Source organism: Erythrolamprus reginae, chromosome 2, assembly GCF_031021105.1.
Source record: "Erythrolamprus reginae isolate rEryReg1 chromosome 2, rEryReg1.hap1, whole genome shotgun sequence".
In the NCBI taxonomy this organism is placed as follows: domain Eukaryota; kingdom Metazoa; phylum Chordata; class Lepidosauria; order Squamata; family Dipsadidae; genus Erythrolamprus; species Erythrolamprus reginae.
This window is the reverse complement of record NC_091951.1, coordinates 103,484,893-103,504,402: the sequence shown is the minus strand read 5'-3', so window position 1 is coordinate 103,504,402 and position 19,510 is coordinate 103,484,893. Positions and strand designations below refer to the sequence as shown.

Sequence of the window (19,510 nt, the reverse complement as noted above, 5' to 3'; positions counted from 1 at the left end):
GGATGCCCTGAATGGGTTACATACTGATAGTATTTGTCATGGCCAAAAAACCTAATTCAGATAAAGCCACTTTTCTTGAGAAGGCCTTAATTGAAGTGAAAGGTTTCATGTCAGAGACGTGGTGGCATAGTGCTTAAAATGCAGTACTGCAGGCTACTCAGATGCCTGCCGGCTACCTGCAATTTGGCAGTTCAAATCTCACCAGGTTCAAGATTGACTCAACCTTCCATCCTTCTGAGCTGGGTAAAATGAGGACCCAGATTGTTGGGGGCCAAGATGCTGAACTCTGTAAACCACTTAGAGAGGGCTGTCAAGCACTGTGAGGTGATATATACTGGAAGTCTAAATGCTACTGCTATTGCTATTACTGCAAATTTTTTGTACAAGCGCAAAACCCACTTACCCTGTTGCAGCAGCCATAATACATCCTCCATCTCTGGGACTGGCAGAGCAGCAGCCAGCTGAATCATGACTCATGCCAAAGTTGTGGCCCATCTCGTGGGCCATAGTGGCAGCAACTCCAATGGCATTTTCAGAGTGATCCTGTCCAAGCACAGAATTAAGATTACTTAATATTACAGTTCTATGGTCTATTTCCCCCTCCTGGCTCATTCGTCCAAGGGGAGTGCATTAAGATTATAGCTAGTGATGGGCAAACCCAACAGTGTTCGGGTTTGGCAAGTTCAGACAAACTTTACAAAATTTGGCTGAACCCAAACCGAAACCGAATGGGGAATCCCACCAAGAGATTCAGTGGGCAGAGCTTTGACGTCACGTATACTGGCAGGTTGCTAAGGATGCCAAGGTGATCACTTCCTGTATTCCATGGAATCCAGGAAGTGATCACCTTGGCGTCCTTAGCAACCTGCCGGTGATGTCAAGGCTCCACCCCCGGAATCTCTTCGTGGGAGGGATTCCCCAGCTCCTTCAAAGGGAGGTCTTCACGTAAAAATAAACATTTTTATTTTTACGAAAAAGGATGCCACAGCGACGCTGCAAGCAAAGGGCGGTCCTTTCACGTAAAAATAAACATGTTTATTTTTACGTGAAAGGACCGCCCCTTGCTTGCAGCACCGCTGCAGTGTCCTTTCACGTAAAAATAAACATTGAGATTCCGAGTGCAGAGCCTTGACATCACCGGCAGGTTGCTAAGGATGCCAAAGTGATCACTTCCTGGATTCCATGGAATCCAGGAAGTGATCACCTTGGCATCCTTAGCAATCTGCCGGTGACGTCAAAGCTCCGAATGCCGAACGCGACCCCGAACTTTGCCCGAAGTTTCAAAAAAAAATTGTGTTCGTGTTCGGCATACCGAACACCGCAAAATTCAGTATGAACCCAAATTGTGCGGGTTTGGTTCACCCATCACTAATCATAGCATAAACTAGTTCATTTTAAATACATGTCAGTTGCCAATGTACTCAAAAGTATGATCATGTAATTGATTGGATGCTGTAAATGTTTGTAATCGTGAAAATTGATCATAAATCTTTTTTCAGTCATTAAATGAACGGCTATAAGTCGAAGACTACCTGTAATAAGCAAATGTACATTTTTAAAGGAATACATTCTTTAAAAACATTAAGGGTCTCCTTGCTGGATCATTCTACTAAATAATTGGCTTGTTATAGTGACCACATGAGAGAAGCAATGTTTGTCCTCCCAGAAATTAATATTCAGATGTATATATCTTGAGAACATGAAGAGTTATCAACCGAAGGATTCAAATTCCACTAATTTATTTCATCCTTTTTTAAAGCCATTCAAATTAGTGGCCATAATTTGTTTTGTGGTAATTTAGTATCATGTTCCTTGGGTTAGCTATGTACCAGAAAGCAGTACGTCTGCTTCTGAGTGTTCCAAATCTACTCCAAAGCAAGTTTTATTGAGTGAGCATGTGTTATTTGATTGAAGTTGCAGCCTGTACAAAGCAATTTGGGCAGAAAATGGCAGAAACACATACAACGCCCCTTTGGTTATTTTGATTCCCTTTGTGGATCCCCTTTGTGGACAAACCTACAGTATCAGCAAAACATTACTTTTCTCCCCCAACCCTTCTGAAAAAGTTTAATTTTCCCTCCCTTCCCAAAGAGTAAACAATCTGGGTTTTCAAAGCAAACTATTCTAATGTCCATTAAAGGAACTGGAACCTGAAATTCCACCCCTCTGCTGGAGGGGGAAAAACAGCCTTAAGATCACATCTTAACATCTCATCCTTTTGGGCTTGTTCCTATTTATTTCAAACTGTTTTGAACAAACAATCAAGAATTTATTTATTGAGTGTAACTTACCATATTTACTCCTCCAGACTGATAAGCTGAACACATGGCCATCAGAGGGGCCAAGCCAATAGTAGTACCATGGAAGGACATCCCACTGTACCATGTTACAAAAGAGAGAACAAAATTGTGAATAAAATTTGTCTATCTAAGCATGCAGTTTCATTTCAAAAGAAGACCATTTTATGTAGCCTAACATGACTGTTTGCACTACACTCTCCTGAGACAACAGCGAGGAACTGGATCAGATCTAACTTTGCATACCATACAAAGTACGATAGATGATCTCACAGGGAGTAACGTAAGAGAAAATGATGAGAAAGCCTCACCCTTCTTCCAGTTAAATCAGTAGAAAATACTGTTTTAAAATCAACAACTTACGTAATCAACTGGGCATTGTCATGCTTTTTATTGATTAGTAATCTGCGCCGCCAACCAAGAAATGACCAAAGCGTTGAATGTGGGTTCTCAGAGATGTCACACTTATTGTAGTCATTCCAGATTTCAAGACCAACCAGAGCAATCCGTATGTTGAATGACCTGTAGAACTAACAGTTGAGGAGGGAGGAAAAGTAGAAGAGTTTTAGTTAATCAACAGGCTGTGTCTCCATGAAACAGTTCTAAAATGAGCTACCTTACTAAGAAGGTTTTGGGACAGATTCTTTCTTATTTCTTCTCCCTGAGAAGTACATTTCCATATAGACCAGGGATGTCAAATTCCTGGCCTGCAGGCCGGATGCGTCACGTGCTGGCTACAGCCATGCCCAGTTAAGCAAAAGTAAAGTGACGCCACTATGACAATGTGAGCTTGATACCGATGGTACAGATCGGAGGTCAGCAATGTGAGGCTCTAGAGCCATATGCTGCTCTTTGGGCCCTCTCCTATGGCTCTCTAACAGATGATTCCATCACTGGGTGACCCCTCCCCCTCACTTCTTGCCTGCCCTGAGAAGTAAAGAGTGACTGTGGCGGATGGAGGTTGACTCTGTATTCCAGAGTGGGAGCGAAGCGCCACTCTACTTGCCTCTTTTTCTGGCCCTTGTTGGTGCTGTGCACACCTCGGCCACTGGGGGAGACTTGTGACGTTTCTCCGTGCCAAGACACCGGGCCCGCCTAGCTGCAGGCGATGCTCATAATGGGTTCCAGGAGGAGGAGGAGGAGGAGATGCTGTCTCTCCCATTGTGCAGTGCAAGAGCAGCAAGCAGGCAGGGAGGCAGCAAGAGGAATATGGAATAGGCGTGTCCCAGTTTTCTGTGCAGGCGCACAGCATCCAAAACGCAATGTGCTTACATCCGGGAAGGTGGGCGGGACCACCTGCAGTCAGCTCTATTATTTCACCTGAATAGAACTGGTTGAATACCACTACTGCTTTAGTTGCATGTTTCTTTTATCCTATTTCTTTTTTCCTCTTTAATTTTCAATTTCACATAAAAAGAATACTGTATATACTTTTGGAAGATAAATATTCATTGTTCTGTAGCTATATTTTTTAGTAATAGAATAATTAAATTAAAAGGCAACTCTCTCACAACCTTATCTTTACTCCAACTTTCCTTCTTCTGTTAGTTTCAGTTTCTCTTTTTTAGAAAATTTGGGAAGTCACATAGAATAGACAGTTAAATATTCAGCTTTTCCTGATTTGTTATTTTAAAAGGTAACAGGTTTTCCTGTAAAACATATATCTGGGCTTACTTTATCTACGTAATTGGCAGCTTCCACTAATTTATTCTTGGTTGCTTGAAGATCATATTTATTTTTCTGAAACTGAAATAGAAAAAAAGAAATTTAACTATAATCAGTACTGCTGAACAGCAAAATAATCAGTTAAACTATGTTACAATATACAGTACATTGAATAAGGTGCCATACAAGCAATTTAGCTGTAGATAATACACTGATGTACAGGTCTTGTTACTGCCTAGTTGCCAGGATTTGAAATCCAAGTCTCAAGTTTATCCCATGGATATTATAAGTCAAAGTTTGAGTTAAGAATATCATTAGCAATGAAGTTTTTCCCTAGCTTCTGTTCTTCTAGCACGTTTGACTCCAAATAAATTACGTAAAATATCCACATGTTTATTCAATGTGTGCTGTCCTTCTCTGTCTTCATGGTTTTGGGTGTATGAAGTTTGAAATAATCTTTCCATTACATTTGCAAAAAATACAGCCTGCGAAACCAAATGTAGGTAGCAGCAACCCAGAATAGACAGGGTAAATTTAGGCTGAAATGTTTAAACTGGGGATAGCTGGGTGGCAGGACTTTGAGTAGAATCGCTCGAAGCCTTGAAGATGCTTACTGCCGTTACTTCATTAGCATATCAGAAACTTAGAATTGGTTTATCTCTTTTGAAGCATAGCCCACCAGGGGCTACAATCTCTATGTCGTATTAATGGGCAACAAGATTGAATGTAATAGGGATGCACAGCAAGAAACCAATCAACTTCACCTAAGAGCTCTGGTGGTGCAGTGGTTAGAATGCAGTTTTGCAGGATAACTCTGCCCACTGCCAGGAGTTCGATTCTGACCAACTCAAAATTGACTCAATTTTCCATTCTTCTCCAAGATTGGTAAAATGGGAGCCCAGATTGTTGGAGGCATTTTAGTGACTGTATAAATCACTTAGAGAGAGCTGTAAAGCACTATGAAGCTTATATAAGCCTAAATGCCATTGTTATTACTAAGTGCTAAACAATAACATATGAATGGTATCCCAACTTCCAAAGTCAGCAGAGAAATCAAGGGAGGTTCCATTTTTTATCTATAACAATTGAGGCATTATCTTAAACACAGACTTCAGAAGCATTTGGATCTTTGGGAACAAAAGCTTGTATTTTAGAAAACAGTATTTTTAATCCTTTTTTCCTATGGGGAAAAGTTGATTGCATTACTTTCATTTAGCCTTATGGCAACTCAATCTACCTGAATGTATGAATATACATTTATATAATTTGCTATGTTGGACATGATGAACGGAGATAATGAGAGTTAAGTGAAAGGACACCTGGAAAGCTGGATCTCCCTTCTCAGTCCCCCTATCCCCTGGGTTTCAGTGGGCTTTATAAATCTTTTATTTAATAAAGAATGATGTAAGATATCTATTTATTCATTTTTTGGGAGCCAACTATGAAGAGCTTGCCTGTTTCTGCTTAAGGAAACATAATTTAATTAAGTGCATTAATTTATATAATAAATACAAAAAAGAAATATTTGGAATATCAAGAATCTCTTTTATTGTTTGTCCTCTCTCTCACCACACACACACACACCCCTTCTCCATAGAGGGAAAGAAAAAGGAAACGACTCTTTTGTTCATTTCATTAAGAATATATTATAGCCATAACTCAGCAGAATCCGCACAATTTTAGCTATAATTCATGAGTAAGACAAGATGGTTTATTCACTCTGAGATAATTGAATAAAAAATTATTGGATACATTATTATGCACCTTAGATTTGGCAAATTCAGAGTCACATAATTGAAAACTCAGGTGTACAATGTATGGATATGTGCTGTGACTGTGAATATAGATGTCACCATGACTGGGAATATATATTTCTTTATATTAAAAGGAAAAAAATAGTCAAGTAAATAGCTGGTGAGACAATCAAATTACCCCAGAGATATGAAGTTGTGTCTTTGAAAAGAACTGAAAAGGAGGAAAAGAAATTAAAATTAAAAATTCATGAATGATCTAATGTCCTATTGGGAATTATTCTAGTTAGTTCCAGTAATTGATTAGAAATGGATTCCAGACATGTTCACACATAATATTTTTACATCTCTATCTACTGGGTCTGTCCAGTCATCCAGGACACAGCTAGGAATAGTAGTCACACACCCAATTTGGTTTTCTTGAAGGAGTGGTGCCTTTCTGATCTAGTTTAATAATCCTTTCTTTGATCCCTTTGTCGTTGTCAGATCACATTTCGGTAGCTATGATGTTCTCCTGAGTCACACACTTTCATGGGGGATGGAGAACCTATTAGATTGGTCTACCCAATGACTAATTGACCCTAATGGGTTTTAGAGGGAGTAAGATCAACTGTATAGTCCCGCCAAGTCCCTTGTCGCAATCTGGAATAGGAAGGTGAGTGAAGTTTAGACAAGATTGTGCCTAAGTGGTGTCTCCTGATCTGGGGGATCTTGGTGTTCTCTGTGGTATGTGAAAGAATGAAGAGAGCTTTAATGGATTAAGAGATATCTAGAAGGCCACTGGTGGAAGATGAGGAACTAACTCAATAACTAAACATAGGTAAGAGCTGCTGTGAAAGAAGCACTTGCCACCACTTAAATCCATTTACCTCGACCACCACCACCACTAGTTACCTAAAGCAACGAAAACATTTGGTCCAAAGTGCAGATGAAAGAGTTTATTTGCAGAGAAACCTGCTACTACTGCGTAGTCTACAAGCTCCAAGAAATCCCAGATTACATTATAAGATATCATGTCCATTAACTCAATGTATCGGTGTCACCTGACTCTGAGGATTTTGTCTATAAATGTTTTGCAAATTAGCCACAGTGGCCTACTAGGACCCAGATTAAACAGGATTCAGGTCATCTTAAATGCCATGGATAAAATTTTGCACACATAATAAATATGTTGCACCATTCTTATTGACATGAACCTGAGTTGTATCTGAGTTAATTGTATTTTTCCATGTTTTGTGACATCAGCATTCTGGGTTTCTTTTTAGCTGTTTCATCCTCAGATCTCCTCAGTACATTAGGGACCCACAATTAAAGGGAAGCTACTCAGAAACAATCATATTATTGTAGTGAAGTTCTAGAGACTGACCGGGCCCATGTCAAAACTGGCTCTTAACCTTTGGCTGGACGGTGTGCAATCAAAATTATTTCTCACAAAACTGATACTAGGATTTCCAGATAGCCACTTCTAAGGTAACATAACTGGGACTTTGGATCACTGATTTGTCCATGATATGTGTAGTTAGCCTCTTATCTGCCCTGAGTTCACCACTAATCAGACATAATAGATGATTTCTTACTTCTGCATAATCAGCTACTAATAGAAGCTCCACATATTTCATTGATTGTTGATCATCCCTCTTCACCTATGGCAGAAACACACACAAAAATACATGCTTGGGGTTTATTTTGGTCAAACAATTAACATCTGTACATTTGTTTATTTAAGAGAAATAAAGATCAGTCATACATTAGATGAGCAACTGTTCATAATAAGTATCAGTGGTGTATCTTACGCAAACTACATTTAAGCTATATATTTAGGAACTGTTCTTACATAGACGATTCCCATGTCTACTCTTCATTTAAGTTCTATTCTCAGTCATCTGCCACACATACACAGATATATAATTGCAAATTACTTCCATTCTTATTTTCTTATCAAGACATTATGCCTCAGGCCAAAATACTCATTGGACTATTCTCTTATAAATATATAGCTCATACATATTACTTTACCACAAATTTGAAATTATGATTTATTTAGAAACCCAAGTATAAACACTAGAAAATATTTCTAGCTCTATGAACTGACTGAATTCTCGTTTAGAAAAACCTTTGGGCGTTTTCTTTATTTAAAAATATATCTTCCTAAATAAATACGTTACATACAGTGTTCCCTCGATTTTCGCGGGTTCAAACTTCGCGAAAAGTCTATACCACGGTTTTTCAAAAATATTAATTAAAAAATACTTTGTGGTTTTTTTCCCTATACCATGGCTTTTCCCGCCCGATGACGTCATATATGTCATTGCCAAACTTTTGTCCGCCTTTAATAAATATTTTTTTAATAAACTTTAATAAATAACCCTGGTGAGTAATAATCTAAATGGTTGCTAAGGGAATGGGAAATTGCAATTTAGGGGTTTAAACTGTTAAGGGAAGGCTTGTGATACTGTTCATAGCCAAAAATAGTGTATTTATTTCCGCATCTCTACTTCGCGGAAATTCGACTTTCGCGGGCAGTCTCGGAACGCATCCCCGCGAAAATCGAGGGAACACTGTATTTATATTATATAAATAGAACAGAACAGAACAACGGAGTTGGAAGGGACCATTGAGGTTTTCTAACCTACAGTTTAGGCACTTCAGATCACAGAGAAGGAGAGGAAGTTAGTGCTTTTTTACTTTTTGCATTTTGCATTTTTGTATTCAAGGAGAAGGGGCAGATATAACTGGCTGTAAGAGACAAAGGGAAGGATTAAAAGCAGGAAAAAGGCATTTTAATTTGCACTTCAGATCACAGAGAAGGAGAGGAAGGTAGTGCTTTTTTACTTTTTGCATTTTGCATTTTTGTATTCAAGGAGAAGGGGCAGATATAACTGGCTGTAAGAGACAAAGGGAAGGATTAAAAGCAGGAAAAAGCCATTTTAATTTGCACTTCAGATCACAGAGAAGGTGCAGTTAGTAGAAATAAAAAGAGGACACATTTTCTTGTGGGTGATTCGACTGTTAGAGGTGTTGATTTGGGACAGAGTAAGGACGTGGTGAAGGTGCTGAGGTGTCTCCCAGGGGCCACTGCCAGCAGGGACAGGAGGCGGATTACAAACATTGTCAAGGCCGGGAGTAAAGGTAATAACATTGATGTGGTGGTGCATCTTGGCACAAATGATTTGTCCCAGAGAAATGTCAATGTAGTAAAAAGAGATTTTCAATGTCTAAGTGTGGAGCTGGGTAAAATAACAGATTCAGTGACTTTCTCAGAGGTGTTACCGGTTTGTGGTCAAGAGGATAAAACAACGTGTATCAGAGAGTTTAATGTGTGGTTAAGGCAGTGGTGTAAAGCTGAAGGTTTTGGCTATGTAAGTCATGATGTCAGTAGGTGGTCTAATAGGGAGTTGTTTAAGAGGGATGGTTTGCATCCATCATACAGAGGTACCCAGGTACTCGGTGAGGAATTCAGAACTTTTTTGGACAGGCATTTAAACTAGGTAAAGGGGACAGAGATGTAACTGATGTGGGTGATTTCTGTCCCCGACCAATGAGGATAAAGCAGTTTTTGGAAGCTTATGAAAAGGGAGCTGCAAATAAAATAGATGTAGTTGTTGATGATAAGGGGCAAACTAATAATGAAAATAATGTTCTTCGGGTAATGTGCACGAATGCTCGAAGCTTGAGCAACAAGCTCTGTGAATTAATGGCCATAATATCTAGAGATAATTTGGACCTGGTTGCCATAACTGAGACATGGTTTAAGGATTCTAATGAATGGGAAATATCCATACCAGGATATACACTGTATAGGAAGGATGGAATAGACAGAAGGGGAGGTGGAGTAGCCATTTATATTAAAGAAAGTCTAAAAACAACACTAATTCAAAATACATGTCAAGATCTAGAGACTCTCTGGATTTGCATGCAAAATAAAGAAGGTTCTGTCATTAGAATTGGGGTGATCTATAGGCCTCCAGGGCAATCCGAGGAATATGACAACAAGATGGTGGATGAAATTACCCAAATGGCAGTAAAGGGAGATACAGTGATCCCCCGATCATTGCGAGGGTTCCGTTCCAGGACCCCCCGCAACGAGCGGGTTTTCGCGAAGTAGTGCTGCGGAAGTAAAAACACCATTTGCGCATGTGCAGATGGTGTTTTTACTTCCGCAGCGCTAGCGAGGGGCCGAAGATTGGGGGCGGCGCGGCTGTTTTAAAACGTCGCCGCCGACATGGGGGGCTCGCTAGCACCCCCCCTAACCCGGGTTGGGGGTTCGGGGGGTGCTAGCGAGCCCCCCATGTCGGCGGCGACGTTTTAAAACACCCGCGCGGCTTTCCAATGAGTCCCGAAGACAAACGTCAAACTTACGCGTTTGTCTTCGGGACTCATTGGAAAGCCGTGCGGGTGTTTTAAAACGTCGCCGCCGACATGGGGGGCTCGCTAGCACCCCCCCGAACCCCCAACCCAGATTTGGGGGGTGCTAGCGAGCCCCCCATGTCGGCGGCGACGTTTTAAAACACCCGCGCGGCTTTCCAATGAGTCCCGAAGACAAACGTCAAACTTCCGCGTTTGTCTTCGGGACTCATTGGAAAGTCGCGCGGGTGTTTTAAAACGTCGCCGCCGACATGGGGGGCTCGCTAGCACCCCCCAAGCCCCCAACCCGGGTTTGGGGGGGTGCTAGCGAGCCCCCCATGTCGGCGGCGACGTTTTAAAACACCCGTGCGCCTTCCCAACTGAGCCCTCAAGCCAAGCGCCAAAGGCGAACTTCTGCGCTTGGCTTGAGGGCTCAGTTGGGAAGGTGCGCGGGTGTTTTAAAACGTTGCCGCCGACATGGGGGGCTCGCTAGCACACCCCCCGAACCCCCAACCCGGGTTTGGGGGGGTGCTAGCAAGCCCCCCATGTCGGCGGCGACGTTTTAAAACACCCGCGCGCCTTCCCAACTGAGCCCTCAAGCCAAACGAACCCGGGTGGCCGGGCAAGCAGCGAGCGAACGGCGGGTGGCCGGGCGAAGGGCGGGAGAGCGGCGAACGGCGGGCGAGCGGGTGCTGGGGAGGGCTTCTCGCTCTCCCGCCAGCAAGAGGGGGAGCGAACGGCGTGGGCAGGCTGCGGACAAGCCGTTCGCTCGGGCCGCTTCCCAGCTGAGTAGTCAGCTGGGAAGCGGCCCGAGCGAACGGCGTGGGCGGGAGAAGGGCGCGCGAGCCGCGGGCGCGCGGGCAGGCAGGCTGCGGACAAGCCGTTCGCTCGGGCCGCTTCCCAGCTGACTACTCAGCTGGGAAGCGGCCCGAGCGAAGCGGCAGCAGTGAGGAGTTTGCGTGGGCAGTGGGGAAACTCCTCGCTGATGCCCGCCAAGAGGGGGAAGACCTAGGGAAGCCGCCCAGCAGCTGATCTGCCCGGCGCCATCTACGCATGCGTGCCCATAGGAAAAAAAGGGCACGCATGCGCAGATGGTGTTCTGACTTCCGGGTTCAAAAATTGCAAATTAGCCTGTTCGCAATGGTCGGGGACGCAATAACCGGGGGATCACTGTATTGTGGTTATGGGTGATTTCAACATGCCTGATGTTGACTGGAATATCCCCAGTGCCCTTACATGCAAAAGTAAGAATATAGTAGAGGCCTTTACAGGATCAGCTCTGGCACAGCTGGTTAAGACACCAACTAGATGGGAGAATATTCTAGATTTAGTTTTTACGAATGGGAATTGGGTTTCAGATGTCAAGGTGGGAGAAAATTTAGGTTGCAGCGACCATCTATGTTTGTGGTTTGATGTAAAAACGCATTGTGAGCAATCCTATAATGCAACCAAAGTATTGGATTTCAGAAAAACAAATTTTAATGCAATGGGGGGATATTTAGATAATGAATTAAAGGGGAGGGATAAAATGGCAGGAGCGAGCACCCAGTGGACTGTATTAAAAAAGGCCATCTTAAAAGCCACTGGACTGTATGTAAGACAAATAACTAAAGGTAAAAGGAAGAAGAAACCGCTATGGTTTAGCAATGATGTAAGGGCTATAGTCAATGAAAAAAAGGCTGCCTATAGGAGGTATAAAGAGTCTGGAAGTATAGCTGATAGGGAGGTGTATAAAATGAGACAGAAGGAGGCAAAACAGATAATATATGCTGCTAAAGCCTCAAAAGAGGAAGAAATTGCCAAATCTCTAAAGAAGGGGGATAAAACCTTCTTCAGATATATTAGTGATAAGAAGAAGAAAAACTGCGGCATCACGAAGCTTAGTACCGGGAATAATACATGCATTAATGGGAATAAGGAGATCGCTGACCATTTCAATAGCTACTTCTGTTCAGTTTTCTCAAAAGACACCTTACAAAATAAAACTATAGAGGGATATAACATTGCTTCCAGCTGTACGGATTCAGCTCCAGTGATCTTAGAAGCCGATGTCTTAGAAGAACTTGAACGATTAAAGATAAATAAGGCAATGGGTCCAGATGGCATCCACCCCAGAGTTCTTAAAGAACTCAGATCTGTCATTGCTACCCCCCTGACTGATTTGTTTAACCAATCCTTGTTAACAGGAGATGTTCCTGAGGATTGGAGAATGGCCAGTGTTGTGCCTATCCACAAGAAGGGCAGTAGAGAAGAAGCTGGTAACTACAGGCCAGTTAGCTTGACATCAGTTGTAGTTAAAATGATGGAGACTCTACTCAAAAAGAGGATAAATCAGCACCTAAAAAACAATAACTTATTGGACCCAAATCAGCATGGCTTTACTGAAGGCAAATCATGTCAGACTAATCTCATTGATTTCTTTGACTATGTCACAAAGGTGTTGGATGAAGGTGGTGCCGTGGATATTGCCTACCTGGACTTCAGCAAAGCCTTTGATACGGTTCCACATAAAGAGCTGATAGATAAATTAGTGAAGATTGGACTTAATCCCTGGATAGTTCAATGGATTTTCAGCTGGCTGAAGCGTAGACATCAGAGAGTTATTGTTAATGGCGAGTATTCTGAGCAGAGTCAGGTTACAAGCGGTGTGCCACAAGGGTCTGTTCTGGGTCCTATTCTTTTTAATATGTTTGTGAGTGACACAGGGGAAGGTTTGGTAGGGAAGGTTTGCCTATTTGCCGATGACTCTAAAGTGTGCAATAGGGTTGATATTCCTGGAGGCGTCTGTAATATGGTAAATGATTTAGCTTTACTAGATAAATGGTCAAAGCAATGGCAACTGCAGTTTAATGTTTCCAAATGTAAAATAATGCACTTGGGGAAAAGGAATCCTCAATCTGAGTATTGTATTGGCAGTTCTGTGTTAGCAAATACTTCAAAAGAAAAGGATTTAGGGGTAGTGATTTCTGACAGTCTCAAAATGGGTGAACAGTGCAGTCAGGCGGTAGGGAAAGCAAGTAGGATGCTTGGCTGCATAGCTAGAGGTATAACAAGCAGGAAGAGGGAGATTATGATCCCGCTATATAGAATGCTGGTGAGACCACATTTGGAATACTGTGTTCAGTTCTGGAGACCTCACCTACAAAAAGATATTGACAAAATTGAACGGGTCCAAAGACGGGCTACAAGAATGGTGGAAGGTCTTAAGCATAAAACGTATCAGGAAAGACTTAATGAACTCAATCTGTATAGTCTGAAGGACAGAAGGAAAAGGGGGGACATGATCGAAACATTTAAATATATTAAAGGGTTAAATAAGGTCCAGGAGGGAAGTGTTTTTAATAGGAAAGTGAACACAAGAACAAGGGGACACAATCTGAAGTTAGTTGGGGGTAAGATCAAAAGCAACATGAGAAAATATTATTTTACTGAAAGAGTAGTAGATCCTTGGAACAAACTTCCAGCAGACGTGGTAGATAAATCCACAGTAACTGAATTTAAACATGCCTGGGATAAACATATATCCATCCTAAGATAAAATACAGGAAATCGTATAAGGGCAGACTAGATGGACCATGAGGTCTTTTTCTGCCGTCAGACTTCTATGTTTCTATGTTTCTATGTTTCTAGGCAGGAAACCTTATAACATTTCAGACAAATGCTTATCCAATTGCTATCTTAAAAACTTCCAGTGTTGGAGCATTCACAACTTCTGAAAGTAAGCTGCGCCAATGATTAATTGTTCTAACTGTCAGGAAATTTCTCCTAAGTTTTAGGCTGCTTCTCTTCTTGATTTGTTTCCATCCATTGCTTCTTGTCCTGCCCTCGAATGCTTTGGAGAATAGCTTGATACTTGACTCTTTTTTGTGGCAACTTATTGGACCATCGCTATTATGTCACCCCTCGTCCTTCTTTTCATCAAACTAGAAATACCTAATTACAGCAACCATTCTTTATATGGTTTTGCTTCTAGTCCCCTAATCATCTTTGTTGCTCTTCTCTGCACTCTTTCTACAGTCTCAACATCTTTATGAAGCAATGAAAATATTTAAGGACCTCAGAAATGAATTGGTTCTTCTCTGCTCAATTGTTTTCCAACAGAAATGAAAAAGTTGGGGGGGGGGGATGTCAGTAACTGCTCCCAAAGGGTGAACGTGTGTGGTAGGTGCAAAACTGCATGTAAGTGATTTCAGACCTGCTCCAGATGGAGGAGGACATATGGGTTGTTACAGTACCAGTGATGTGCATGAGTGATTTTGAGTCTGGGGGAACAGATTTACCTGAGTGACTTTCCTGCCAGTTTCCCCTTTGACTTTGCTTGTGGGAAGCTGGCATAACTGTGGGGCACTGCAACCGTCATAATTGTGAGATGGTTGGTAAGCATCCAGGGACACTGTGACAGCCAGAATTTCAAGAACCATTTAAAATATTACTTGTTCAGCACCATTGCAACTTTAAATAGTCACTTAACCAGGGGTCAATAAGCAAGGACTACCAATTATTTCTCAGCTTCAGCTTTTCATCCATCAGCATTGGGATAATAAACTAGCCTATATTTTCTAACTGCTGGCGACTGAATGATTTTTGGAATAGCCTATATAGAGCAGTTTGAAAGCTTAACAAATGCACCACCTTATTTACTCCCTCACGGGGAAAAACATCACAGGGTGATGTTGCTACATCCTGTAAGATAGGAGGAGTGACTCAGACATACCCTGTGGTAACGGGGTTCAGTTCGACCTGTCAACTCTGCAAGCCAATCTGTCACCTTTGACTCCGAATGCTTGTTTCCACAGCTTCCATGAGGAACTTTGAGATGCTCAGACCTGTAGATGAAGTGATGCTCCTGGCTATCAGGAAGAGGTTCTAAGATGTAACTGAGGTTGTTGCTTATAACTATAAGGCCACTGAAAAACAATTCAACAAACCATCAGAAGGCAGGGAAGGCAAATCAGCTAAAGAAAAGCAGAGGGAAAAAACCCAACAGAATTAAGTAAGATGTAGTTCAGAGTTGGTATTTACTAGAGTGCCATTTAGTAATATTGGAAAGTTGCTAAGCCCGTTTTATTCTTCATTTTCAAAGCTAACCAGGACTTTTAATAAAATCCCAGATTTTAAATTTTAAACCCAACACAGGAAAGACATGGCTATTTCTAAGACCCCCAAAGACCATTACACTTTCTTAAATGGTTATAAGGAGACAAATATTAAATATATTACAATAAAACAAAGTGAAAAAAGAATCTTAAAGTAAAATTAGTAATGGAAATAGAGGGCTTCAAGATAAAATAGAAAAGGCCTTTAAAATACACAGTTCTAAGCAAGCTAAACAGTTTATGTATATCTATTGCTACTGTTATTGGTCGTTCTTCTAAAATTGACTTTTAACTTTATGTTAGCTACTTCAAATCATTGCTGAGAGATGGACAGCCATATAAATTAATTGAAACAAAGGAATAAATAAACAAAAAAAATCAATTAATCGTGTCTGCTTTTTCAAGCTCAACAGTTTTTTTCTGGAAGGAAGGCTTTTGAAGTCATTGAGAACTATTGCAAATTATTATGGATATCAGCCTCTGAAAAACCCAATTCTCTCTTTAGTAAAATATATTTTCTATCTGTAAATATTCTCCTAATCTTTCAATAATGTTGCTTTTTTTAAAAAAAGTAAGGAATATATTCAATATTATTCATTTATAATTATATGTGCTACATCACATAGGCATGTTTATAAGGTGAGCAGCTATGTGAATAAATAAATAAAATTGAATGTGATAAATTGCTGAAAACACTACTGTTTGGCCTGTTTTCATACATGTGGAATGAGTTTCAGTCAATATTTCTGTATTCACAACATACTCCTGCTTTCTATATAAAAATTAATATCATCAGGTTTCAGGTAATATCTTACAAATAGAACTATTTTATTGAAATATTAAGTGTTATAATTCAGAATTAAATGCTGAGTTCCAAATTGTTTTTTTTTAATGTACATCAGTTTAAAAAGCAAAAAATAATTGTTTGTAGTTACCCTTTTTCCTTTTTCTTTGCTTTATTTTTCCACAATAATTAAAAGCATATGCAAGAATTTATCTTCTGCTTTTTTATCAGAAATCCCAAATTATGTATTAGAATAATGTAGAGAATGCTGGCTGGTATATGGATCAACTGAGCAGTTAATCAAAAAAATTAATAACAAACTACAATTTTGCTTGGAAATTTTGAAGCCAGGGCCCAAAACACCAGAAAAAGGAGGGAAGGATGAAAGTGGTTCACCTTACATCTGTATTGCTTTCTATTTTGTGCAGATCTTGTGTATCAGTCATAAAAGGAAGACTTTATTTTTTTATACACCCAGACAATTTGTTTACATTAAGTTTGGTTTTGAGACCATTGAGGATTTTTTTTTAAATTGGCCAAAGCTATTTCCTAACTGGACAGAAGCCCAGCTTTCAATAGGCTCTGAAGTGACCAAAAGGAAATCAATGTTTTTATAAACATTGTTTATAAAAAACAATGTGTTTAATTTCTTAAGTGCACTGTAGAATTAGCATATGTTAATCAGCAGAAAAGGCTCCTTTCTATCCAAGGATTTTGCAAAATTCCATTACTAAGTGAGAACTTCATACTAATAAGAATCAGATGTTTGCAAGATTGGTACAAATATTAAGACCACAATAAATATTCAGAAAACTGTTCTGAGATAAATAATATCAGGCTAAAGAAAGGCGAAAATGAATGAAAATGGAAAGATCCTGACATTTGTTAGAATTAGGGACAAGCTGTAGCATTTTTGAAGAGATTTGCTTTGTATACAGAAGTTCCAGATTTCATCCCTGATGTCTCCAGGCAAGCTTGGAAAAAGAACCCACTTACTCCAAATTCCGCAAACTTTCTATCAGTTACGGTGGATAATACTGTGTTAGACAGTCAATTATCTTGTTCCAAATAAGCTAAACAGGAAGACTGTAGATTCCCCCTCCCCCCCCAAAAAATTGAATCCCTGGATATAAATTAACATTTGTTTTTACAGCAAGGATAACCAACTTCCAACTTCTGAATTATGTGAAGCTACCCTGTAGCTAGCTTCTTTTTTTCACGATCCTTGAAGCCCTTTAAAAATCAGTCTACAGAAATTTGATTCAAAATTCTGAAGAAATAATTTTTAAAAGAATAGTAAAATAGGTGTAGTGGGATATTTCTTTGTAAAAAGTTAAGTTTCTTAAAATAAATGAGTGTATCAGTATTCTCCCCTCCCTCCGTGTGGTCATTTCAGTGTAGTCCATAGTGTTGCTGTTGGTGGTGATGGTGGAGGAGAAGGAAAGGGAGCAACTCCAGCAGTAGTCCTGTTGCCAAAAACTGCCCATCCCTATCTTATGGTATTTGGAAAGAACATTACAACTAAAGCTTACTGAATCCTTCTGAGATCATGCTCAGAAATATTGGTTTAAGGGACTAATCATCTAAAACTATAAAACAATAAAATGTGATTTAACACAACATAAAGAAGAATTAACCTCTTATCTCACCACATGGACCGGAAGGAACAGAGTGGAAATATGTAATTTTTAGAAATTAACCAACAAATAAATAGATTTGAGCAATCTACCTGTTGTTGAACTGACACAAAGGAAAGAGTGAAAGAAAAAATTGTCTGAAATGTGTACAAATAATGTTTCAAAGAACTAAATAAAACTTGAATTATATCAATGTAGACATAAATATGTAATTTTACAAATCAACTAACAAGTACATAATGTTAAGTAATTTATTTGAATTTGAATTGGCACAAAGGATAGAATGAAAGCAAAAGCTATCGCAAATGTACACAAATAATGTTTTAATAGAATTAAATAAGATATGAATTGTATTAGCCTAAACAAAAATACCATATTCATATGGTCTGTATACTTAGGATGTATAAGATGATTATATACTATTGATTGGTTGTAGAGGATAAAGGTCAACAGAATGATTCACATTTATTTATTTATTTTGTCCAAAACACAATGAGGTTTCAACATTAATGTTGGATGTCTTCGATATAAACACTTATGCATATATATGTGTGCATATACTATATTTGTATTTTTTGTGTTTCTATGTGATTATTTGTTTGTCTTTTTCTCTTTATGTATATATTTAATAAAGACTATTTTTTTTAAAAAAAACAGCAGAGCTGCATACAGAAAAGGGTTCTTTTTTGTCCATCACTATTTAGCCATTCCTTTACCTAGTATTTTTTTTTAAGTCCTTTGGTTATCACCCTTAACTTTTAACTGTGAATTATGTGATTGTCCAAATGTTACTTTGTAGACAAAAATGCATGAAAGAGCTAGATACTTACCGTATACCTCTGCATGTGCTGAGCACCGCACTTGAGTCACGAATGGCCCTCACTCTTCCATGGTAAAAGCAATTATCCTGAGAGGGTGAAAGGAAGTGTCATGAGCAAGTAACCTCATCCTGCAGATTCATTTATCTTTCCTCACTCATTTGGTAAGGATCCAAGTCAGAGTTAAATAAAAAGTAGGCATGAAAAGGCATACAAGTGATCCTACCATGGCTTATTTAACTCTCTGGAGAAAGGAATTCTTTTCAATCTCTCCCTATACTCATTCCCACCCAAATAAAACTTATAGTTGAATTGTCCATAATGGGTGGGTTTCCTATATTGGTCTAAGCCATAATAGTTACCTTAGTTTTATCTCAGGTTTGTCTTGTTAGACCCAACTATTTACAGTTTTCAGTAAATAACAATTAAATAAAAAATGGCTTAGCAAAATGTTTGGACAACGCCATAAATCATGTTATGGATTAGTATGCTTTCTGACCCCACTTACTTTTGTATGCATATGCTCATTTGAGAGGTTCTTGGTGTTTTCTGAGCTTGGTTGAACAACTAAGTTCAGATAGCAGCAAGGACCGTTCATTTCAACCCTAGTTAAAATATTTCCTTTGTGCCCTCGATACCCTCATTTATTTGTAAATTTTGACAGTACCATATTTTTCGGAGTATAAAATGCACCTTAGTTTTGGAAGACAAAAATAGCGAGAAAAATCTACCTACCAGCAGTGTTCCCTCTAATTTTTTTGGGGGGTGGGCGGAAAAGTATAGTGTCTGAGCGGCAGTCCCTTCGGGACTGGACGGCACAGAAATAATAAATAAATAAATAAATAAACAAACAAGCAAGCAAACAAAAAACCCACCCTGTTTTGTCTCAGAGAATTTCAAAATAAAATACTGTACTGTGTATCTATAACAGTGAGCTCATAATAGGGCAACTCTAACAATATCAAAATGCCACTTAAATAGTTGAGCTAGTTTAAAACTAGATTTTGATTTTCTTTCTCTCTTCCTTACTCCCATTCTTTTTCTTTCTCTTTTCCTTCCTCTCTTTTTTCCATCTGTTTCTCTCTCTTCCTCTCTTCCCCTCTCTCTCCTTCCCTCTC

At 39.7% G+C, this 19,510-nt stretch overlaps 1 protein-coding gene across 1 annotated transcript in view; it reads right to left on the bottom strand.

The window, feature by feature from the left end:
• The window catches only part of ADAM19 (ADAM metallopeptidase domain 19), an 84,576-nt gene that overhangs the window by 29,142 nt on the left and 35,924 nt on the right, over window positions 1-19,510 (bottom strand). The window contains exons 5-11 of the mRNA XM_070739005.1: window positions 18,405-18,481; window positions 14,772-14,964; window positions 7,291-7,356; window positions 3,972-4,043; window positions 2,661-2,827; window positions 2,292-2,376; window positions 404-543 (exon numbers count right to left, since the gene is read on the bottom strand). Of these exons, the coding sequence (XP_070595106.1) occupies window positions 404-543; window positions 2,292-2,376; window positions 2,661-2,827; window positions 3,972-4,043; window positions 7,291-7,356; window positions 14,772-14,964; window positions 18,405-18,481 (800 nt within the window). The remainder of the gene's footprint in view (window positions 1-403; window positions 544-2,291; window positions 2,377-2,660; window positions 2,828-3,971; window positions 4,044-7,290; window positions 7,357-14,771; window positions 14,965-18,404; window positions 18,482-19,510) is intronic.